The 23,988-nt window shown below is 47.5% G+C and overlaps 1 protein-coding gene across 2 annotated transcripts in view; it reads right to left on the reverse strand.

Moving 5' to 3' along the window:
• Positions 1-23,988, reverse strand: part of RAD54L (RAD54 like) — a 90,255-nt gene that overhangs the window by 25,964 nt on the left and 40,303 nt on the right. For both annotated transcript variants that reach the window (XM_033915455.1, XM_033915456.1), the window contains 4 exons: positions 7,490-7,640; positions 6,012-6,138; positions 3,780-3,854; positions 2,935-3,065 (listed from right to left, as the gene is read on the reverse strand). In XM_033915455.1, the coding sequence (XP_033771346.1) occupies positions 2,935-3,065; positions 3,780-3,854; positions 6,012-6,138; positions 7,490-7,640 (484 nt within the window). The remainder of the gene's footprint in view (positions 1-2,934; positions 3,066-3,779; positions 3,855-6,011; positions 6,139-7,489; positions 7,641-23,988) is intronic.

Genomic DNA, 23,988 nt, shown 5'->3' on the forward strand with positions numbered 1-23,988 from the left:
CAAGAAGAGAATGGGAAGAGTGTGGCACAGTGGTTAAAGCTACAGCCTCAGCAACCCACACTGCTCCTTGTGACCCTGGGCAAGACACTTAATCCCCCCATTAGATAGATTGGGACAGACAGGGAAAAATGCTTGAGTACCAAGTCATTGTGACATCACCAATGAGGCTGGCACTTAGGCATTGGTGGAAGGAGAAATTATGACATCACATAGGCGGGGCCACTGAAAAGTTCTCAGCCCAAACAAGCAGAGAATGGGAAGAGTGTGGCACAGTGGTTAAAGCTACAGCCTCAGCAACCCACACTGCTCCTTGTGACCCTGGGCAAGACACTTAATCCCCCCATTAGATAGATTGGGACAGACAGGGAAAAATGCTTGAGTACCAAATCATTGTGACATCACCAGTGAGGCTGGCACTTAGGCATTTGTGGAATGAGGCATTATGACATCACATAGGCGGGGCCACTGAAATGTTCTCAGCCCAACCAAGAAGAGAATGGGAAGAGTGTGGCACAGTGGTTAAAGCTACAGCCTCAGCAACCCACACTGCTCCTTGTGACCCTGGGCAAGACACTTAATCCCCCCATTAAATAGATTGGGACAGACAGGGAAAAATGCTTGAGTACCAAATCATTGTGACATCACCAGTGAGGCTGGCACTTAGGCATTGGTGGAATGAGGCATTATGACATCACATAGGCGGGGCCACTGAAACGTTCTCAGCCCAAACAAGCAGAGAATGGGAAGAGTGTGGCACAGTGGTTAAAGCTACAGCCTCAGCAACCCACACTGCTCCTTGTGACCCTGGGCAAGACACTTAATCCCCCCATTAGATAGATTGGGACAGACAGGGAAAAATGCTTGAGTACCAAATCATTGTGACATCACCAGTGAGGCTGGCACTTAGGCATTGGTGGAATGAGGCATTATGACATCACATAGGCGGGGCCACTGAAACGTTCTCAGCCCAAACAAGCAGAGAATGGGAAGAGTGTGGCACAGCGGTTAAAGCTACAGCCTCAGCAACCCACACTGCTCCTTGTGACCCTGGGCAAGACACTTAATCCCCCCATTAGATAGATTGGGACAGACAGGGAAAAATGCTTGAGTACCAAATCATTGTGACATCACCAGTGAGGCTGGCACTTAGGCATTGGTGGAATGAGGCATTATGACATCACATAGGCGGGGCCACTGAAACGTTCTCAGCCCAAACAAGCAGAGAATGGGAAGAGTGTGGCACAGCGGTTAAAGCTACAGCCTCAGCAACCCACACTGCTCCTTGTGACCCTGAGCAAGACACTTAATCCCCCCATTAGATAGATTGGGACAGACAGGGAAAAATGCTTGACTACCAAATCATTGTGACATCACCAGTGAGGCTGGCACTTAGGCATTGGTGGAATGAGGCATTATGACATCACATAGGCGGGGCCACTGAAAAGTTCTCAGCCCACACAAGCAGAGAATGGGAAGAGTGTGGCACAGTGGTTAAAGCTACAGCCTCAGCAACCCACACTGCTCCTTGTGACCCTGGGCAAGTCACTTAATCCCCCCATTGCCCCAGGTACATTAGATAGATTGTGAGCCCACCGGGACAAACAAGGAGAATTCATGTATACTGTTTTGAGCTCCCCTGGGAGAACAGTACAGAAAATTAAATTAAATAAATAAATATCCAGAGCTACCATCCACCTGCTTGGAGATAGAAAATATTGAGGAGCTGTGGCATCGGCGAGGACGCTCTTTGTTGTGTTTCTATCTCCATCTGCTGATCAATGAATATAACTATCCCACTGGCCTGGAACAGTAGGAAGGCTGTTATTTGACAGTCTATTCTTAGGCAAAATGTGGTCAGATTGAGCATTGTTTTAATTAATCTGTCAATAAATCATCTACTACTTTGATAGTGTATTCGGTTTGCTTTAGCATTTGTAGATCAATGTATCTTGTTCTTGAGGTAGTTTTGCAGGGAAAGGATTTGGCGAGAGAAGAGGATTCTTCTTTAAGCTTGATTTTGGGTAGTCATTCTAGCACAGGGAGGGAAGGAGAGAGGATCTGGTTGTGCAAGTTTGGCTACATTTAGAGAGAGAAAATGTAGATGCTAAATTACACAGGCCTCATTATTACTGAATATTGCACTTCTTGTTAAACTTCTTCTAGTTACATTTTAGTTGTCCAGAGATGGAGATTTTTGAAACAGCAGCACTGACGTGATTAAGAGACGATTTTAATCACCTAAATGCTTTGTGGATTGACATTTAAATTTCTACAGTGGCCTCCAACTGACAGATGTAAATATCTTACAGACATATGATTTTATGTTTTCAAAATACTTGTATCAGTCTTTAAAGTGATTCATTATAAAAATTCCCTGGTGTTTGTCGCAGGTGATAAAACTCTACTGGCTGCCTAGATCTTTAAGATCGGAGGTAACCATGCGAATATCTACAAATGAGTTCCTGCACGTACATTATGAAAATACGAGAACAACAAGGGACCACTGAGATTACTTTCAGACATGCAAAAATTTAAGAAGATATTCAAAACAACTCTTTTTATGGAAGCTTTTCACTGAAAAGTGCTAGTCACCTATGGGGCTTTTTTGCTCATTCGTAGGGATAATTGAGCCCGTACTGAAATCCCTTTATTTATTTAACTGTGCAAAATCTAGTGCAATAGTCATCCTATCTTGGGGTTAAGGGGAGAGATTTACCAATTTTTCTAGCAGAAACATTTTACGAGAACATATAAACAAAACATAGTGGTTCCAATGTATTTTGTAAGCCACTAAGGCAGGTAAAAAATTTAATAAATAAATGATAGTTCAATGTAAAAAAATGTACAGTGGCATTAATCTATTTAACTTATTGGATTGTAACAAGTGTCTTGCTGTATTGTCTAAGAGCTGGAAAACACAGTAACACAACTTACGGTTGCAGAGCTTTTTGAGAGAGGTTATGGAAGACAATGAAGAAACGCTCATCTTGCCCCCGCTCAGCTCCTCCACAGGTTTGGCTTGTTTCAGAAAGCGTCTGTACAGCTCCATCTGCAGAGGGGTCAGCCTGCAAGCAGAGTCCATTCATCAACACACTGTGGGTACAAGTCTAATTGCATGCAAGGGCAGGAGAAGGGCAGGTGACATGCTACACACGGAAAGGAAAGCCTGGTATTTTGAGAACCTCAAAGCTGAGAAAAATCACAGGAACGAATATTGCATTTATACAGCGGGCAACAAGTCATTAAAAAAAAAAAGCAATAAAATTTTATATAATATGCATTTTTAAATATCAGCATCCTTGGAGTGGGCAGAAGCTTCTAGGTGCAACTTCCTGCAAAATTACAAGTCTTCTTCGTGAGTCACTATGCTCTTCCTCAAGTCAACATTTCACTCTTGTAATGCCCTACTAATGTCATTTAATGTGTGACAATCATCCCTGTTCTCTTAGGCTTCCGCGGCTGGCGTCACGATTGTAGCAGGTTTCCGGGTCTCGCCGTGTCTGTGTAGAAAGAACCGACGTTTCAGCCATCATGCTGTGGTTTTCTTCAGGGTGTGCTGTGAGGTCTGCAGACCCTGAAGAAAGCCACAGCATGATGGCTGAAATGTCGGTTCTTTCTACACAGACGCGGCGAGACCCGGAAACCTGCTACAATCACATCATCCCTTTCTTTCATGTTTAATAGAGAGTAGCCTGGGATGTAGAAGTGTAAAAGGAGTCAAAGAAATAGACAAGGACGTTCAGCAGATATAATTCGTGACAGGGAAAACATTTACATACTTGCAACACACGACTTGCTCAATTTTCACAGGCAGATATTTAGAAAGAATATCGGATGTTCTCCTTATCAAACATCTGGAACAAAAGAGCAATGAAGTATATTAGTCAACCACAAGATTTAAGAACTTAAGAATTGCCGCTGCTGGGTCAGACCAGTGGTCCATTGTGCCCAGCAGTCCGCTCAGGTGGCGGCCCCCAGGTCAAAGACCAGTGCTCTAAATAAGTCCAGCCTCACCTGCGTACGTATGTCCCAGTTTAGCAGGAACTTGTCCAACTTTGTCTTGAATCCCTGGAGGGTGTTTCCCCCTATAATAGCCTCCGGAAGAGCGTTCCAGTTTTCTACCACTCTCTGGGTGAAGAAGAACTTTCTTACATTTGTACGGAATCTATCCCCTTTCAGTTTTAGAGAGTGCTCTCTCGTTCTCCCTACCTTGGAGAGGGTCCTTATCTACTAAGTCTATGCCCTTCAGTACCTTGAATGTTTCGATCATGTCCCCTCTCAATCTCCTCTGTTCGAGGGAGAAGAGGCCCAGTTTCTCCCTGTACGGCAACTCCTCCAGCCCCTTAACCATTTTAGTCGCTCTTCTCTGGGCCCTTTTGAGTAGTACCGTGTCCTTTTTCATGTATGGCAGAACGGCAGTAGTGAAGCCTTACGGGCAGATTCTCAAAACTAAAATCTGCCTTTGACGTGCTTGCTAAATCGGTTCCAGCAGGTTTAGCATGCATGTATTTTAGTGGCAGATTATCAAAACGGCTTATCGAGGTCTTTTCCGAGGTTTCTAGCAGTTTTCAATACTGCCAAGCAAATGTAATACAACAAGGTCATTAATATTAAAATGAGCCCTCAGGTGGGGTGGGAAGAGATGGGGGGAGCTTTCTGCTAAAATATTTTTCTTTGTTGGTACTGTATCTTGTAGTATTTACTTTAATACTAGATGATCTGTTTTATTGAGCGTTTGTTGTTGCTCTGTGTTGTGTACTCTCAATAAAAACTGTTTGAACATAAAAAGCAAAAAAATAAAAAAGTGCACGTCGAGCGATTCTCTATAATCACCGAGTGATTCTCTAACCTTGTTGTGCCACATTTGTGGCCAAAATTTGCCGACAGGTCTGAGCTGTCATTGCCTTACTTTCTGATCAGTGCCTGAGCCCTGATTGGGTCAGGCACTGACAGGAAAGTAAGATTTGACAGCTCAGACTCCCCCCCATGCAAATTAAATAATTACCCCCCCCATCAAATTGAAGATCGATAGGAGAGAATCCCACTCTCTCCTGCTACGTCGCATAATTACCCAACACTGGTAACACCCCTAACACCCCCTTGGCAGTGGTAGAGATGCCCACTCCTTCCTGCCACCATGCTACACCCCCCCCCAATACCCCCGGCAGTGGAAGAAATTCCCACTCCCTCCCACTGCCACGTAACCCCCCCCCATCACCATGCAACGCACAAGTCCCCGACACCTCGAGAAATGCCCACTCCCTCCTACCACCACGCAAACCGCCCTGAACCCCCCTCCGTGCCTCCCCCTTATCTTACTTATGATGGCTGACCGGAGGGATGCCTACTCCCTCCGGCCAGCAGGCCCGCCTCTTCAAACTGGTGGGCCTTTCCCTCCCCAGTACATCCTAGGATGCACTGAGTCTTTGACTGGCCCAGGCTAAACTCCCCCTTCAGGATATGCTTCCTTCTGCCAGAGGTCTTCTTGGGCCCCCTGTGGCATGAAAGACCAGGATGGGATTATGAGTTGGTGGCTTCGTATAGACGATCTCATTGTCTTTATGTGCGATAGGATGGGCGCGTGAAAGAAACTACATGCACTTATCTGGTTGATGTTATCTGTTTATAATTTGTTTGCTCTTTGCAACACTCAATAAAAAATGATTAATTAAAAAAAAAAAAAAAAGTTCTGTTGCATAAAACAGGACTTGTGGTAAATATATTAGTGTGCACCAGTGTGGAAGCACATTTCAGCAAGTCCAGTCTTAAGCCTCTCATGTGTGTCTGCATGTTCTTGTCAGTCTGTCTTGACTACGGTGTAAGCTCCCAGGGGCAGGGTCTATATTATGTGTGTCTATAAAATGTTATATGCTGGTCAGTACCTCACAGATAATTGCTTTTTCTATAATCAGCCTCACTGTTTCTCCAAATATAATACCACTGGCGCGTAATCTCTCTACCACGCCAATACATTTTAAATCACAGCAGTACCGTGTTCTTGGCTGATTTACCTGTTTACAACACTGATTAGCTCCTTCAGTTTTTCTTCCCCTTTCTGCCTGTCAACTGCACTTGCGTCAGCGTCTCGCCCTTTCAGGATGGGAATTTCAAAGCGTTTTTTAAATTCCTGGGCTGTGCCTAAATGGACGAAAAAAAAGGTCAGTGGAGATTCTTACTTTAACAAGAACCTGTCATCCGTTCTCTGCTTCAAAGGGATGGACTACAGGAAACAGGAAGATAAGGAAGTGTAAACATTGTTTTGGCGCAGAGACACCTCCTATACAGTTAATAATCTTGCCGCTGGTATAACTAGAGTGTAAATAAGCACTTTGTATAGACAGAAGAATTTACAGGAACTCTAATTAGAAACATAAAAAAAAAAAATTGGAATAAGAGCAATTATTAACCTGGTAATTGGCTCCCTTTGAATCTTGCCAAACCAGTCCAGATTTGTGGGGTTTTCTCCTTGGAATCTTTGTGAAATAGGTTGGAAACGGGATCCTGGGCTCGATGGACCTTCAGCCTGAACCAGTATGGCAACTCTTAGGTTCTTTACTAGCTGATGCCATCTTATATACTGTAAGGTGCCTGTGAAACCCCAGTACTCCTATGGCAAAGCTAAGAACAATAAAATCAATTCTTAAACTAACCCGCCTTCTGCCTAAGCAGAAACCCTCGCAGATGTCTGCAAACTACATAAGTTCTCAACTATAGCAATGAGATTTTCAGCAGAACACCTCACTACATGGGCAAGGACCCTGGATGGTCTGGCTGGACTCAAGGCGATGCAATTACAAGTACAGTCAAACCATGGTTTGCGAGCATAATTTGTTCCAGAAGCACGCTTGTAATCCAAAACACTCGTATATCAAAGCGAATTTCCCCATAAGAAATAATGGAACCTCAGACGATTCTTTCCACAACCCCAAAACTTTAATACAAAATACTATATGTACTCGTATTGCAAGACCTCGCTCGTTTAGAACAGTCACTACACGCCCGCAGCGTCAGAGAGAGAAGAACCATCGGTTCAAACCCACGCTGCTCTCTGTGACCCTGGGCAAGTCACTTAATCCCCTCATTGCTTCAGGTACATTAAATAGATTGTGAGCCCACTGGGACAGACAGGGAAAAATGCTTCAGTACCTGAATGAGTTCATGTAGAACATTCTGAGCTGCCCTGGGAGAATGATATAGAAAATTAAATATAAATAAATAGGGCAACATCATCAGTACTTTGATATTCTCTGGTATGCTGCTAAGGGGGCAAAACCCACATCTGGACTGGTTTGCCTTGGACAAAGAGGAAACAGGATTACAAATTACCAAACTTAATACAGGTATGACACAGTGCTAGTGAACTATATAAATCCGTGTTCTCCTGCATGTATAACTAGTTTCTTAATGTTAAAAGTAGCCGAAGCTCCCATCATTTACTGGGATGGAACAGATTTTAGGTCCCTGGATTTGAAGCACTGCCACTTCTTACCCAAAATGCCTGCACTGACAAAGTGCACCAGACTGAAGTACTCAAGCAGATCATTCTGAATGGGGGTTCCCGAGATGAGGACCCTGCGCGTGGTCTGCAGTTTATTCAGTGCTTGGTACGTCTGGTTCTCGGAGTTCTTTAGCCTGTGTCCCTGAAAATAAGCAAACATTTCAAGTGTTGCTCTGGGATTTTAAACAGACAGTGACCCCACCTTTTATATAGTACATTCTAGATGTAAATGCATTACCTTTTGCCTGCCAGTCATCATTTCTGTTATAGGCCCTGGGAGGGGAAGAAAAGCTGGATTCCTCTTAATTGCTTTGCTATTCTGCACTACCACTAAAGCTGCTGTATGTGAAGAGTATTTTTCTATTAATAATTTCTGCTACTCAATGGCCACAGATTTGGACTTGGAGGATGAAATGTACAGCATCAGCATCTATTAGGCAGACTTGGTTTATTCTGTTGTATAGAATTTTCTGGACCCCTGTTTGGTTGCAAAAGTTGGATTGTTCAAAGTCAAATAGATGCTGGCATTGTCATCTCGATATAGGGACACTGGATCATCTGCTGTTCTATTGTCCCTTGATACTTAAATTCTGCAGATCCATATGGAGTCAAATCAATATGATATTGGAAGTTTCATTGTCATATGACATAGTGTTATTTGGAACTCTCTTACTACCCAAGAGTCCAACTGACGCAAATAAGAATAGATTCCTGCTTATAATGACAGGAGTTGCTATGCAGCTTATTACGAAAAACTGGAAAAAATGGGATAGGATAAATTATAACTTTTGGTGGGAAATCTTGTGCCAGTTTTATAAGTTTGAGAGAATAAACTGGATACAATTGGGACACTCTAGTAAGTTCAATGTGATCTAGGGTCCATTGGCGAAGTATTGCAAGAACTGATCATTAGTATCACCCTTTTGATTTCTAAATAAGTGTCATACACATCCAGGATGGGTGGGAGGGAGGGAGGGAGGGGTGAAATGTATTTTATCTTATTATTTCATTGCTATTAGTGCTGTCTATTGTATCACTTATTTATAATTGGTTGCACTTTGTATTGGTTGTTTAAAAATAAAGAATTGGAAAAATAAATAATGGGAGGGAGCAGATTGATGTTTTACACTTTCATATACTGTATCTGCAAGAATGTGTGTTATACATTAACATCAAACAAAACAGATCTGAGGAAAGGGATATAACCAGTGGTGGGCCTGTTCTTTTTAACATTTTTATAAGCAATATGGCTGAAGAGCTGTCGGGTAAGATTTGCCTTTTTGCGGATGATACCAAAATCTGCAATAAAGTAGAAACCCAGGATGGTGTGAATAACATGAAGAAAGACCTGGCGAAGCTTGAAGAATGGTCTGAAATGTGGCAGCTAAAATTTAATGCAAAGTCATGCATTTGGGCTGCAAAAACCTGAAGGAATGGTACAGTTTAGGGGGTGAAGAACTTATGAGCTTGACAGAAGAGTGGGACTTGGGTGTGATTGTATGTGGTGATCTTAAGGTGGCCAAACATGTTGAAAAGGTGACGGCGAAAGCTAGAAGGATGCTCGGCTGCATAGGGAGAGGTATGGCCAATAGGAAAAAGGAGGTACTGATGCCCCTGTATAAGACTTTGGTGAAATCTTATTTGGAATATTGTGTACAATTCTGGAGGCCACACCTTCAAAAAGAGTCGGCCCAGAGGAAGGCTATTAAAATGGTGTGTGGTCTTCGTGATAAGGCGTATGGAGACAGACTTAAAGATCTCAATCTGTATACTTTGGAGGAAAGGTGGGAGAAGAGAGATATGATAGAAATGTTTAAATACCTACGTAATGTAAATGTGCATGAGTCAAGTCTTTTTCATTTGAAAGGAAACTCTGCAATGAGAGGGCATAGGATGAAGTTAAGAGGTGATCTAAGGAAATACTTTTTTTTACAGAAGTGAACAGCTATAACAGCATATATAACACCACCCCGTATATGCACTCAATATCTTTCTTAGGCACAAAACTCCGTATAACTAATCTAACTCAGATGTAATGCAGCCGTGTCAGATGAGCTGTCTAAGCAAAGTTAATAATGCTCACTACCTACCTTGTATATCAGGCAATTGTTTAGTCATACTTGGTGGGTGCCTATACTTTCTTCTGATTATCTTGGCTCCACCCATTGTAGGGTGTTGCAGTTGCTAAGTGTGGTTTTTTTTTTTTTAACTGAAGCACATTAAAGGCAGTGTGAAGCGTGACAAATTCGGATCACGGTGAGACTTTTTGCATTTGTAAGGCAAGATTTTCTGCACTAGCAACCTAGCTCTTTTGCATTGACAATTGCGTTTTATTTATTTTTTTTTTAAATCTTTATTTTCATTTTATAGTATTGACATAATATTAGTCAAAACAAGAAAATAATACAAGTCAGTTCAAAGATTAAAATGAGACAATAGGTAATAATGAACATTTACAATTGAAATAAAGGAATCAAGGCAAAATTTTTCCCTTTCTCATACGGCATAACATTAAACACAAAAAGCACAGTTACTTACCGTAACAGGTGTTATCCAGGGACAGCAGGCAGATATTCTTTACGCATGGGTGACGTCACCGACGGAGCCCACGGTACGGACCTTTTTACTAGAAAGTTCTAGTTGGCCGCACCGCGCGTGCGCGAGTGCCTTCCCGCCCGACGGAGGAGAGCGTGGTCCCCAGTTAGTATAAGCCAGCTAAGAAGCCAACCCGGGGAGGAGGGTGGGACGTAAGAATATCTGCCTGCTGTCCCTGGATAACACCTGTTACGGTAAGTAACTGTGCTTTATCCCAGGACAAGCAGGCAGCATATTCTTTACGCATGGGTGACCTCCAAGCTAACAAAGAGGGAGGAGGGATGGTTGGCCATTAGGAAAATAAATTCTGAAGTACAGATTGGCCGAAGTGCCCATCCCGTCTGGAGAAAGCATCCAGACAGTAGTGAGTAGTGAATGTGTGAACTGAGGACCAGGTGGCCGCCTTGCAGATTTCCTCAATGGGTGTGGAACGGAGGAAAGCAACAGAAGCGGCCATAGCTCTTACCCTGTGGGCCGTGACAGCGCCGTCTAGTGACAGACCGGCCCGAGCGTAACAGAACGCGATGCAAGCTGCAAGCCAGTTGGATAGCGTCCGTTTAGAGACCGGTCGACCCAAACGATTTGGGTCGAAGGTCAGGAAGAGCTGAGGGGACAAGCGGTGAGCCCTTGTACGATCAAGATAGTAAGCCAGGGCACGCTTGCAGTCAAGACTGTGCAATGCCTGTTCTCCGGGATGTGAATGAGGTTTCGGGAAGAAAACAGGCAACACAATGGACTGGTTGAGGTGAAAAGCTGAGACCACCTTTGGAAGGAACTTTGGATGGGTGCGCAGAACCACCTTGTCATGGTGAAAAATAGTGAACGGTGGATCGGCAACCAGTGCATGAAGCTCACTAACCCTCCTGGCAGAGGTGATGGCAATGAGGAAAAGAACCTTCCATGTCAGAAATTTGAGCGAAGTTGTGGCAAGCGGCTCAAAGGGAGGTTTCATGAGGGCAGATAAAACCACATTCAGGTCCCAGACGACCGGAGGAGGCTTCAGAGGTGGTTTGATGTTGAAGAGGCCCCTCATGAATCGGGAAACCAGAGGGTGAGCCGTGAGAGGTTTTCCTAAGACAGGTTCATGGAATGCCGTGATGGCACTGAGATGGACTCTGATAGAGTTAGACTTGAGGCCTGCATTGGACAGGGAGAGCAAGTAGTCCAGAACAGTTTCCACCGCTAAAGAGGTGGGATCGTGATGATGACGGAGGCACCAAGAGGAGAACCTGGTCCACTTCTGATGGTAACATTGGAGGGTGGTCGGTTTCCTGGAGGCGTCCAAAATGAGACGGACAGGCTGAGACAGATTTCCTGAAGAGGTCAGCCCGAGAGAAACCAAGCTGTCAGGTGGAGCGAAGACAGATTGGGATGTAGTAGAGACTGATGTTGCTGTGTAAGTAGAGTAGGAAACACAGGCAGAGGAATGGGATCCCTGGAGCTGAGCTGAAGCAGGAGGGAGAACCAGTGTTGACGAGGCCACCGGGGAGCTATGAGGATCATGGTGGCTCCGTCCCTGCGGAGTTTGGATAAAGTCCGCAACATCAGAGGTAGAGGAGGAAAGGCATAGAGGAACCGATCCGTCCAGTCGAGAAGGAATGCATCCGGGGCCAGACGATGAGGAGAGAAGAGTCTGGAGCAGAACTGGGGCAGCTGATGGTTGTGAGGAGCTGCGAATAGGTCCACCTGCGGAGTGCCCCAGCGAGCAAAGATGGAGTGGAGCGTGGGAGGGTCCAAGGTCCACTCGTGAGGTTGAAGGATGCGGCTGAGATTGTCGGCCAGGGAGTTCTGTTCGCCCTGGATGTAGACAGCCTTGAGGAAGAGACTGCGGGCCGTGGCCCAGGTACAAATGCGAAGAGCCTCCTGACAAAGGAGGCGAGATCCGGTGCCGCCCTGTTTGTTGATGTAGTACATGGCAACTTGGTTGTCCGTGCACAGGAGCAGAACCTGAGGGCAAAGAAGGTGCTGGAAGGCCTTGAGAGCATAGAACATGGCTCGTAGTTCCAGGAGATTGATGTGATGAAGACGCTCCTGCGGGGTCCAAAGACCTTGGGTGCGTAGGTCTCCCAGGTGAGCACCCCATGCATAAGGGGAGGCATCCGTGGTGATGATCATGGAATGCGGGGGCAGATGAAAAAGAAGGCCCCTGGAAAGATTGGAGGAGTTCAACCACCATTGAAGAGATTGCTGAAGAGACGATGTCACAGAGATGGGATGAGAAAGAAGATTCGAGGTCTGCGACCATTGGTTGGCCAGAGTCCATTGAGGTGTTCTGAGGTGGAGTCGTGCCAGGGGAAGCACATGCACCGTCGAGGCCATGTGGCCCAGGAGGACCATCATCTGTCTGGCAGAGATGGAGTGATGAAGGAGCACCTGACGACACAGGCGGAGCAGGTTCCGCTGACGGTCGGAGGGGAGAAACGCCCTCATCAGTGTGGTGTCGAGAACTGCTCCAATGAACTGAAGGCGCTGCGTGGGAAGCAGATGCGACTTGGGGTAGTTGATCTCGAACCCCAGGAGGTGGAGGAGAGAGATGGTATGATGAGTGGCTTGTAGCACAAGCGGAGACGTAGGTGCTTTCACCAACCAATCGTCCAAGTAGGGAAACACCTGGAGGTTGTGAGACCTGAGGAAGGCCGCCGCCACAATGAGGCATTTGGTGAACACCCTGGGTGATGAAGCGAGGCCAAAAGGTAGCACTTTGTACTGATAATGGCGATGGTGCACCTGGAATCTTAGGTAGCGACGTGAAGCTGGATTGATTGGTATGTGAGTGTAGGCCTCTTTGAGGTCCAGGGAACATAGCCAGTCGTTCTGAGAGAGATGAGGGTAAAGCGTGGCAAGGGAGAGCATTCTGAACCTCTCCTTGACAAGACATTTGTTGAGGTCCCTGAGATCGAGAATGGGACGTAGGTCTCCTGTCTTTTTTGGAACCAGAAAGTAACGGGAGTAGAATCCCCGGCCCCTTTGTTCCAGAGGTACTTCTTCGATGGCATTGAGGAGAAGGAGGGATTGGACCTCCCTCAGGAGGAGGGGGGTTTGAGTTGAAAGAGAAGCAGACTCTACGGGAGGATTGTCTGGTGGAAGAGTCTGGAAGTTGAGAGAGTAGCCATGGCGGATGATGTTGAGGACCCACTGGTCCGATGTGATGACCTCCCAACGGCTGAGAAAAATGTGGAGCCTGCCTCCGATTGGTTGAGGGAGAGGCAATGAGGGTGGAAGACTGGCTAAGCCCTGGAGAGAGGAGTCAAAAGGGCTGAGAAGGTTTGGCAGGAGGAAGAGGCTTGGCAGGTTGATCAGACTGTGCACGAGCCTGGTTGTGGTGTTGTTGGCGAGCCCGCCTAGGTTGCTGTGAAGGCGGGTTAAGCGGCCTAGCGGAGAACCTGCGCTGGTATGAAGACTGTGGTTTGTAAGGCCGAGCAGGAGGGGCCTTCTTCTTTGGTTTAATGAGAGTATCCCATCTGGTCTCATGGGCGGAGAGTTTTTGTGTGGTGGTATCCAGAGACTCTCCGAACAATTCGTCTCCCATACATGGGGCGTTGGCTAGTCGGTCCTGATGGTTGACATCCAGATCAGAGACCCTGAGCCAGGCCAGGCGGCGCATGGCCACAGCGATGGCAGATGCACGAGAGGTGAGCTCAAAGGAGTCATAGATGGAGCGCACCATAAATTTTCTAAGTTGAAGCAGGCTGGAGATGTGCTGCTGGAATAGTGGAACCTTGTGCTCCGGCATGTACTTTTGCATGGCGGAGAGTTGCATTACCAGATGTTTCAGGTAGAATGAAAAGTGGAAAGAGTAATTGTTTGCCCTGTTGGCAAGCATGGCATTCTGGTAGAGCCGCTTGCCAAACTTGTCCATAGTTTTGCCCTCCCTGCCAGGAGGGGTAGAGGCATATACACTGGAGCCTTGAGTCTTTTTTAAAGTGGACTCAACCAGGAGAGATTCATGGGGCAGCTGGGGTTTATCAAATCCCGGGATTGGGATAACCCTGTAAAGGCTATCCAGTTTACGGGGTGCCCCAGGGACAGTTAATGGATTTTCCCAATTTTTATAAAAAGTTTCCCGCAGGATGTCATGCACGGGTAACTTCAGGAACTCCTTAGGAGGTTGATCGAAATCTAATGCCTCCAGGAAAGCTTGTGACTTCTTGGAATCGGATTCCAGAGGCAAAGATAAGGCTCCTGATAACTCCCTGAGGAATTTTGAAAAAGAAGATTGCTCAGGTTTAGATGTGGTATCGGGGGCCGAGGGCTCTTCGTCCGACGACGATGCATCCTCCTCGGTACCGAGGGGAGATTCCTCCCAGAGGTCCGGGTCTCTGACATCGGTGTGTGCGTGCCGAGAGACTGGAGTGGAAGGTTCGGTATGATGAGCTTTAGACCGAGACTTGCCTGAGCGTACCGAGACGGTACCGGGGGATGAAGACCTGTGTCTGTCTCGGTCCCGGGAAGAACGGTGCCGGTCAGGTTCGCGGGAAGACCGGTGTTCCGCTCGGTCCCGAGGAGGATCGGATGTCGTCAGAGCTACGGTCTCGGCATGGGCATGGATATGCGGTGCCGAGAGAATGGGCATGGAGGGGTCCATAGGTACCGATGGCGTGGATACCGGTTGGACGGTGTGGGGCTCGGGCCGGTCTGGTACCGAAAGCAGCGGTGCCAGGATAGAGGGCAAGAGCTGTTTAAGTTGCTTTTGGAGTTGTTCCTGCAACTTATCCTGGAGGATGGCCGCAATGCGGTCATCCAGGGTTGGCACCGGAACCACTTTTTTCTGCTTTGGTTCCATGGGTGCCGCTCTACGCTCCGGCGATGAGGCGGCCGATGACGAGGCACTCACCGATATCGGAGCGGAGCGCTTTTTAGTTCGGCGTGGAGCCGAAAGAGCCGGTGTCGCCACCGAGGTGGGAGGGCGCTCAAGGGTGGAAGGCTTCTTAGCCGGCTTACCTGGCGCCGGTGGCGCCGATGTAATGTCAGGCGGTGTCGAGGTGGTCGGTGCCGACTTCGATGGTGCCGCAGTTGAAGAAGTCGAGTCCATAGTCGGGCCGGTGCCGAACAGCAGACTTTGCTGGATTTGGCGATTCTTCAAAGTGCGTTTTTTAAGAGTGGCACAGCGGGTGCACGAGTCCGCCCGATGCTCCGGTCCCAAACACTGTAAACACCAATTGTGTGGGTCAGTGAGGGAGATCGGGCGTGCACACCGCTGGCACTTCTTAAAACCGGGCTGCGGGGGCATGAATGTGAACACGGCCTCCGCAAAATCAAACCCCGAGGCCTGGATCGTGACAACAGGCCCCGCCGGGGCAAAGACAAAAAACGAAACAAAAAGAAAATAATTTTTTTTTTTTTTTTTTTTGGAAATGAAATAAAAAAGAACCCGAAGGTAAATAAAACGAAAAAAGAACGCGAGCGGGAAGGCAAAAGAGGATTTCAATCGGAGTTGAAAAACGCACGTCTTCTTCGCTCCGCGGAAACGAAGAAACTGGGGACCACGCTCTCCTCCGTCGGGCGGGAAGGCACTCGCGCACGCGCGGTGCGGCCAACTAGAACTTTCTAGTAAAAAGGTCCGTACCGTGGGCTCCGTCGGTGACGTCACCCATGCGTAAAGAATATCTGCCTGCTTGTCCTGGGATAATAAATTTTTACTGGTTTGTATTGTTAGACCTCAATCCATGGGGGAGAAAGCTTTAAAATTGCTGAAATCTTAATCAAATAGTACAAAGAAAAATGAAAATGGTAGCGGGAGAGAACATAACCAAAAACCTTATACTTGAGCAGGTTGAGACTGAACTTCTCTCAAGAATTTTAAATTTGCTCTTTAGCAGAAATAAATTTTATCAACTGCTGAGGTTCGAAGAAAATAAATCTATTCCCTTGATAGGTCATTACACATTTACAGGGGAATCTGAGTTCAAACGTCGCACCTAACTGCAGAACCCTTGGTCTCAAAATAAGAAATTGTTTTCTTCTCTTTTGGGTCATTCGTGACACGTCTGGATACATTCTCACTGTTTTAGTCATAAATGGTACATCTTTAAACTTAAAAAACAATTTAAGCATCCATTCCCTGTCAGCATCTATAGCAAATTGTACAAGTAGCGTAGCACTTGCCGGTATCTCTTCACCTGACCTCTCCAGGAAATTTGTCAAATCCAAACTATCAGCAGACAGATTCTGCTGGTTTGGTTTTTGAACAGATGCTCTGATTGGTAAATAATAAATTTTAGTGAGAGGCGGATAGGAGGTTTCGGAAACTTTCAAAACTTCTTTCAAATATTTTTTAAATGTATCCTGCGCTGAAATAAGTGGTAATTTTGGGAAGTTAATAATCCGAAGATTACTTCTTCTAGTCATATTTTCCAACATTTCCAGGGGGAGTGGCCTCCCCCCACTCACCCACCCAAATACTTTGTCTTACCCCCATCTGGCACCAACGCACAGGACATGCCAGTGCCCGAAGATCTGCTCTCTTCCTTGTGCTGGGCCTTGAGCATGTGCGCATGCTCAAGGCCGAGAATCTTGGAGAGAGCGAGAACTAGAAGGCCTTGAGCATGCACAGATGCTCAAGGCCCAGCACAAGGAAGAGAGCAGATCTTCGGCCACTGGTACGTCCTGTGCGTTGGTGCCAGATGGGGGGTAACACAATGTGTTTGGGTGAGTGGGGGATGCCAGATCATGGCAGGAGAGGGGGCGATGCGAGCGTGGGGGGTAGGATGCCGGATCGCGGGTGGGGAGGGGGGGGTGGAGCAGCGCCGGTGGCAACGGGAAGGGGGGAGGAGGTGGAACGAATCAAGCGAGTTTCCCTTACATCCTATGGGGAAACTCGCTTTGATATACGAGTAACTTAGTTTACGAGCATGCTTCTGGAACAAAATATGCTCGTAAACCAAGGTTCCACTGAATTTGTAATTAAACTTTTTTGGGAGACAAGACTTTTTTCACTAGCTACTCAGCTTTTTTGCGCTGGTGACCGCGTACTCTGCTAGCGCTGATGCCGGCAGGGTAATGTTTTTTTACATTTGCACTTAGGGCTCCTTTTACTAAGGTGCGCTAGCGTTTTTAGCGCACGCACAAAATTACCGCGCGGTACGCTTCTAGAATAACGCCAGCTCAATACTGGCGTTAAGGTCTGGCGAGCAGGGCAATTTAGCGTGCACTATTTTGCTCGTTAAGGCCCTAACGCACCTTAGTAAAAGGAGCCCTTAACCTTTTTCTAAGGTGAGACTTCTCGAACCAGCAATCTAGTTTCCTTTCACTGGTAACAGCATTTAACCCTTTAATTGGTAGATGGTGAAATGGCTGCTTTATGTAACTTGATGTTGAACGAGAGCAACGGTGCCAAGGAAGCAGGCGTTTGGAGATGCAGATCCCGCAAAAGAGCCATAGAAGACACATGTTGCTTCTGAGCAACAAGGCCAAATAAAGGGTTCAGCTAGTGTTCACACCAGTTGTTACATGGACATGATTTTCCAAGTGGCTGTGTCTTTTCTAATGTTCTACCTGGTTTTAATCCGCCCCCTCTTTTACAAAGGCGCGCTAGTCATTTTAGCGTGCTCTAAATGCTAACGTGGCCATAGACTATAATGGATGCATTAGCGTTTAGCGCCTTAGTAAAAGGACTCCCGTGTTTTTTGTTTTAGACACAGCACTTGGATCCCCTGAAGAAGCTAGTACACTTCTCCCTCTGTATTTGCGGTTTCCGTATCTGCGGATTCGCTTAGTTGCGATTTTTCGGATGCTAACTCCGCCTCCCCAAATTGCGTCATCACTAAAGTTCTTTTTCATTTTACTGTACCGATAAAAAAGTTTATCCCAGGACAAGCAGGCAGATATTCTTGACTGATGGGTGACGGCACCGACGGAGCCCCGGTACGGACACTTTTAGAGTGATTGCACTCTAAGAACTTGGAAAGTTCTAGAGACCGCACCGCGCATGCGCGAGTGCCTTCCCGCCCGACCCCGACGCGCGGTCCCTCAGTTTCTTAGTTTCCGCGGAGCTAAGAAGTCGCATTTTCAACGGCTGTTGAAATATTTTTTCATTCGCCTTCCCACTCGCGTAAACTTTTTCGGGTTCTTTTTGCCCTTCCGTTTTTCTTTCTTTTAAAAAAAAAAAAAAAAAATTTCTCTTGTTTTTGTCAAGTTTTTTGATTTGACCCGGCGGGGCCTACTGCCATCATCGAGGCCTCGGCCTTCGATTTGGCAGAAGCCGTTTTTACGTTCATGCCCCCCCAGCCCGGGTTCAAGAAGTGCCAGCGGTGTGCACGGCCTATTTCCCTTACAGACCCGCACAACTGGTGCCTTCAGTGTCTGGGTCCGGAACATCAGGCCTCTACCTGCACCCGCTGTGCCACTTTGAAAAAGCGGACTCTCAAAAATCGAGAGATACAGCAGAGACTGCTTTTCGGCACCGACATGTCCGACCCCGCGTCTTCGGCGCCGGTCTCGGTACCTGTTTCGTCGGCACCCACCTCATCGACGCCACGCGATACCGCGTCGGCGTCGCAGCATGCAGGTAAGCCGGCTAAGAAGCCTTCCCCGCTGGAACGTCCTCCGGTCTCCATTGCAGAGAGTCCAATCCTGCCGACCGTGAGGCGCCAGCGGAAGCGCTCCGCCCCTATTGAGGTGAGTCCCTCGACATCGGGCTCCTCACCTCCGGGGCGTCGAGCGGCACCGCAGGTATTGCAGAAGAAAAAAGCGGTACCGGTGCCCTCCCTTGATGATCGCATTGCGGCCATCTTGCAGGTACAGCTGAAGGAACAGCTCAAACAACTCCTTCCAGCTCTCCTGACACCGAGCCCTCCGGTATCGGTCCCCACTGAGCAACCGGTACCGATCGTGGAACAGCCAGTATTGTCACCATCCACTCCTTCGGTACCGGTACGCTTGACCTCATCGGCATCGATGCCTGTCCTCGCACCGGAGCCTAGGTCTCATCACCAATCGGTACAGACATCGGCTCCGGTGCGACCGATAACATCGCCCGGTACCGCGTCGGTGAGGTCGGGTAAGTCGGTACAGAAGTCCCGACACCGAGAACCATCCACCCCTGAGTCTCGGGACCGTGATCCCCATGTTCGAGACCCTGATCTGTGGGGCGACTCTGAAGAACCTCTTCAGTCAGAAGGGGAGTGTTCATCAGAGGAGGACGAGCCTGTTCTGCAGGAGATTTCCTCCAAACCTGATTCCACCTCTTTCTCTTCTTTTTTAAGAGATATGTGCGAATCTCTTTCCATTCCTTTGGAGGCTGAGTCTAAAAAGTCCAAAGCTTTTTTGGACGCTCTTGATTTTGACCAGCCTCCAAAGGAATTCTTGAAACTCCCTTTACATGACATCCTGAGGGAGACCTTTTACAAGAATCTGGAGACTCCTCTTACCATCCCGGGAGCCCCTCGCAAATTGGATTCCCTTTATAAAGTCATCCCTATTCCTGGTTTTGATAAACCACAGCTCTCTCATGAGTCTCTCCTTGTAGAATCCACCCTCAAGAAGTCCTTAGGAGCTAGTGTCTATGCCTCTGTCCCTCCTGGCAGAGAGGGTAAAGCCATGGACAAATTTGGTAAGCGACTTTACCAGAATGCGATGCTTGCTAATCGTTCTGGTAACTATGCTTTTCATTTTTCGTTTTATTTAAAGCATCTCCTTACCACCATGGCTTCCTTTGAGCAGTACCTTCCTGTGGGGAATCGTGAAGCTTTCCATCAGTGCTCTTCAGCTCTTTTCCAGCTCAGGAAATTCATGGTAAGGTCTATATATGACACTTTTGAGCTTACCTCTAGAGCAACAGCCATTTCTGTAGCCATGCGCCGTTTGGCTTGGCTCAGAGTCTCTGAGCTTGATGTTAATCATCAAGACCGGTTGGCTAATGCCCCATGTTTAGGGGATGAGCTGTTCGGAGATTCTATGGACTCAACGACCCAGAAGCTCTCGGCTCATGAAACCCGCTGGGATACCCTTCTTAAGACCAAGAAGAAACCTCCACCTTCACGGCCATTCAGACAGCAAACGGCCTATCAGCGGCGTTTTGTGGCTCGCCCCTTGCAGCCTTCCACTCAGCAACCTAGGAGGCAGCGTCAACAGCAGCGGCAAACACCTAGACCTCAGCAGCAACAACCAGCTAAGCAGCCTCCTCCACAAAAATCGACTCAGCCCTTTTGACTTGATCCTCGAGGGCATAGCCAGCGTTCAACCATCTCCTCTCCTCCCTCAACCGATAGGAGGACGACTGTCTTTCTTTCTCAGCCGGTGGGAAGTTATCACTTCGGACCAGTGGGTCCTCAACATCATCCGCCACGGCTACTCTCTCAACTTTCACACCCTTCCGGGCCAAAGTCTACCAAAAGAGTCTGCTTTGCACACTCCTCAATCTGCCCTCCTTTGTCAGGAGGTTCAGTCCCTCCTGCTTCTAAACGCCATAGAGGAAGTTCCTCTGGACCAAAGAGGGCAAGGATTCTACTCCCGGTATTTTCTAGTCCCCAAGAAAACCGGAGACCTCAGACCAATTCTAGATCTGCGAGATCTCAACAAATGTTTGGTCAAAGAAAAATTCAAGATGCTATCTCTAGCTACGCTTTATCCTCTCCTCGATCACAACGACTGGCTATGCTCTCTCGATCTCAAGGAGGCCTACACTCACATTCCAATTCATCCGGCCTCCAGACAGTACCTTCGCTTCATGATCATTATCAATACAGAGTGCTCCCCTTCGGTCTTGCCTCCTCTCCAAGAGTGTTCACAAAATGTCTGGTAGTGGTGGCAGCATTTCTGCGCTCCCACCACCTTCAGGTTTTTCCCTACCTGGACGATTGGTTAATCAAGGCCATTTCATCTCAGACTGTTCTTCTGGCCACCAACCAGACCATCTTTTTTCTACAACTACTGGGGTTCGAAATCAATATACCCAAGTCTCACCTTCTTCCTACGCGGAGATTTCAATTCATTGGAGCGGTACTGGACACGGTCCAGATGAGAGCCTTCTTGCCGGACAACCGTCTTCACAACCTCCAATCGCTCTGTCAGCAAGTGCTGTCCCAGTACTCCATTTCTGCAAAGCAGATGATGATTCTCTTGGGTCACATGGCCTCCACAGTTCATGTCACACCCCTGGCACGGCTTCACCTGCGCACTCCTCAATGGACCCTGGCTCTCCAGTGGTCTCAAGCGACAGACTCTTGCTCACGACACATATCTGTGACATCGTCTCTTCGTCAGTCTCTGCAATGGTGGTTGATATCCTCAAATCTCTCCAGGGGTCTTCTGTTCCATCTGCCTCCTCATCATCTGATCATCACCACCGACGCCTCCCCTTATGCATGGGGAGCTCATCTGAACGAGTTCCAAACTCAGGGCCTTTGGACTCCTCAGGAAAAGAAGCATCACATCAATTTCCTGGAACTCAGGGCAATGTTCTATGCCCTCAAGGCCTTCCAACACCTTCTATTTCCTCAAGTCCTTCTAATTTGCACAGACAACCAGGTGGCTATGTACTACATCAACAAGCAAGGGGGAACGGGCTCTCGCCTCTTATGCCAGGAAGCCCAGAGAATCTGGTCTTGGGCATCCTCGCGCCGCTTATTCCTGAAAGCGATTTATATTCAGGGAGAACAGAACTACTTAGCGGACAAGCTCAGCAGAGTTCTCCGACCCCACGAATGGACTCTCGACCCATCGACTCTACAGTCCATCTTTGCACAATGGGGCACTCCTCAGGTGGACCTTTTTGCAGCTCCTCACAATCATCAGTTGCCCCAATTCTGCTCCAGACTTTACTCTCCTCACCGTCTGGCAGCGGATGCGTTTCTTCTGGATTGGTCCAATCTGTTCCTTTATGCTTTCCCTCCTCTGCCTCTCATGCTTCGGACCTTGTTCAAACTAAAGAGGGAACGAGCCACCATGATCCTGATTGCACCACGATGGCCCAGACAGCATTGGTTCTCCCTTCTACTTCAACTCAGTTCCAGGGATCCATTTCTACTTCCTCTGTTTCCATCTCTGCTTACACAAGATCAGGAAACCCTCCTCCATCCCAACCTGCAATCGCTACACCTGACAGCTTGGTATCTCTCGGGCTGACTTCAACTGATTCTTTGTTATCTCAGCCTGTTCGCTCCATCCTGGACGCCTCCAGGAAACCAGCCACTCTACAATGTTACCATCAAAAGTGGACGAGGTTTTCTTCTTGGTGTCTCCTACATCATCATGACCCCAGGTCTCTTGCTGTGGAACCTCTATTGGATTATCTGCTTTCTCTGTCTACTTCTGGTCTCAAGTCTACTTCCATCAGAGTTCATCTCAGTGCCATTACGGCTTTTCATGAGCCAGTCCAGGGGAAACTCCTTTCAGCTCATCCCCTGGTCTCCAGATTCATGCGAGGTCTTTTCAATCTGAAACCACCTCTCAAAGCACCTCCGGTGATCTGGGATCTGAACGTGGTTCTCTCCGCCTTGATGAAGCCTCCATTTGAACCCTTGGCTACTGCCTCTTTCAAGTTTCTCACTTGGAAGGTACTTTTTCTTATTGCTCTCACCTCTGCCAGGAGGGTCAGTGAGCTACATGCACTAGTTTCTGATCCACCTTTCACTGTCTTTCATCACGACAAGGTGGTTCTACGTACACATCCAAAGTTTCTCCCTAAGGTTGTTTCTGAGTTCCATCTCAACCAATCTATTGTACTACCTGTTTTTTTCCCTAAACCTCACTCTCATTCCGGGGAACAGGCTCTCCATACTTTGGACTGTAAGCGGGCTTTAGCTTACTATTTAGACCGTACTAAGCCCCACAGATCATCTCCCCAACTTTTTTTGTCCTTTGATCCGAATAAATTGGGACGTCCTGTTTCTAAACGTACGCTATCTAATTGGCTTGCTGCGTGCATTTCATTCTGCTATGCTCAGTCCGGACTGACACTGGAAGGTTCTGTCACGGCACATAGAATTAGAGCTATGGCAGCATCTGTAGCTTTCCTCCGTTCCACGCCCATTGAGGAAATCTGCAAGGCTGCTACGTGGTCCTCAGTCCATACTTTTACATCTCATTATTGTCTGGATGCTTTCTCCAGACGGGATGGACATTTCGGCCAATCTGTTTTGCAAAATTTGTTTTCCTAATGGCCAACCTTCCCTCCATCCCTCTTTTTGTTAGCTTAGAGGTCACCCATCAGTCAAGAATATGCTGCCTGCTTGTCCTGGGATAAAGCACAGTTACTTACCGTAACAGGTGTTATCCAGGGACAGCAGGCAGATATTCTTGCGTCCCACCCACCTCCCCGGGTTGGCTTCTTAGCTGGCTTATCTTAACTGAGGGACCGCGCGTCGGGGTCGGGCGGGAAGGCACTCGCGCATGCGCGGTGCGGTCTCTAGAACTTTCCAAGTTCTTAGAGTGCAATCACTCTAAAAGTGTCCGTACCGGGGCTCCGTCGGTGCCGTCACCCATCAGTCAAGAATATCTGCCTGCTGTCCCTGGATAACACCTGTTACGGTAAGTAACTGTGCTTAATCGCTTACCATTCACTCTGAAAATCGCTGCTTCCATGCTTTCTCCACAAATTGGCTGCATCCCTGTTTCCCAGTGTGCACTGAAAGAAAGGCTTCTTCCCAACATGCTTGCCTAATCCAAGCCCAGAAATCGCTGCTTGCCTAATCCAAGCCCAGAAATCGCTGCTTGCCTAATCCAAGCCCAGAAATCGCTGCTTGCCTAATCCAAGTCCAGATCCCTGCTTACCTAATCCAAGCCCAGAAATCGCTGCTTGCCTAATCCAAGCCCAGAAATCGCTGCTTACCTAATCCAAGCCCAGAAATCGCTGCTTACCTAATCCAAGCCCAGAAATCGCTGCTTACCTAATCCAAGCCCAGAAATCGCTGCTTACCTAATCCAAGCCCAGAAATCGCTGCTTACCTAATCCAAGC

Source organism: Geotrypetes seraphini, chromosome 12 (assembly GCF_902459505.1).
Source record: "Geotrypetes seraphini chromosome 12, aGeoSer1.1, whole genome shotgun sequence".
NCBI lineage: Eukaryota > Metazoa > Chordata > Amphibia > Gymnophiona > Dermophiidae > Geotrypetes > Geotrypetes seraphini.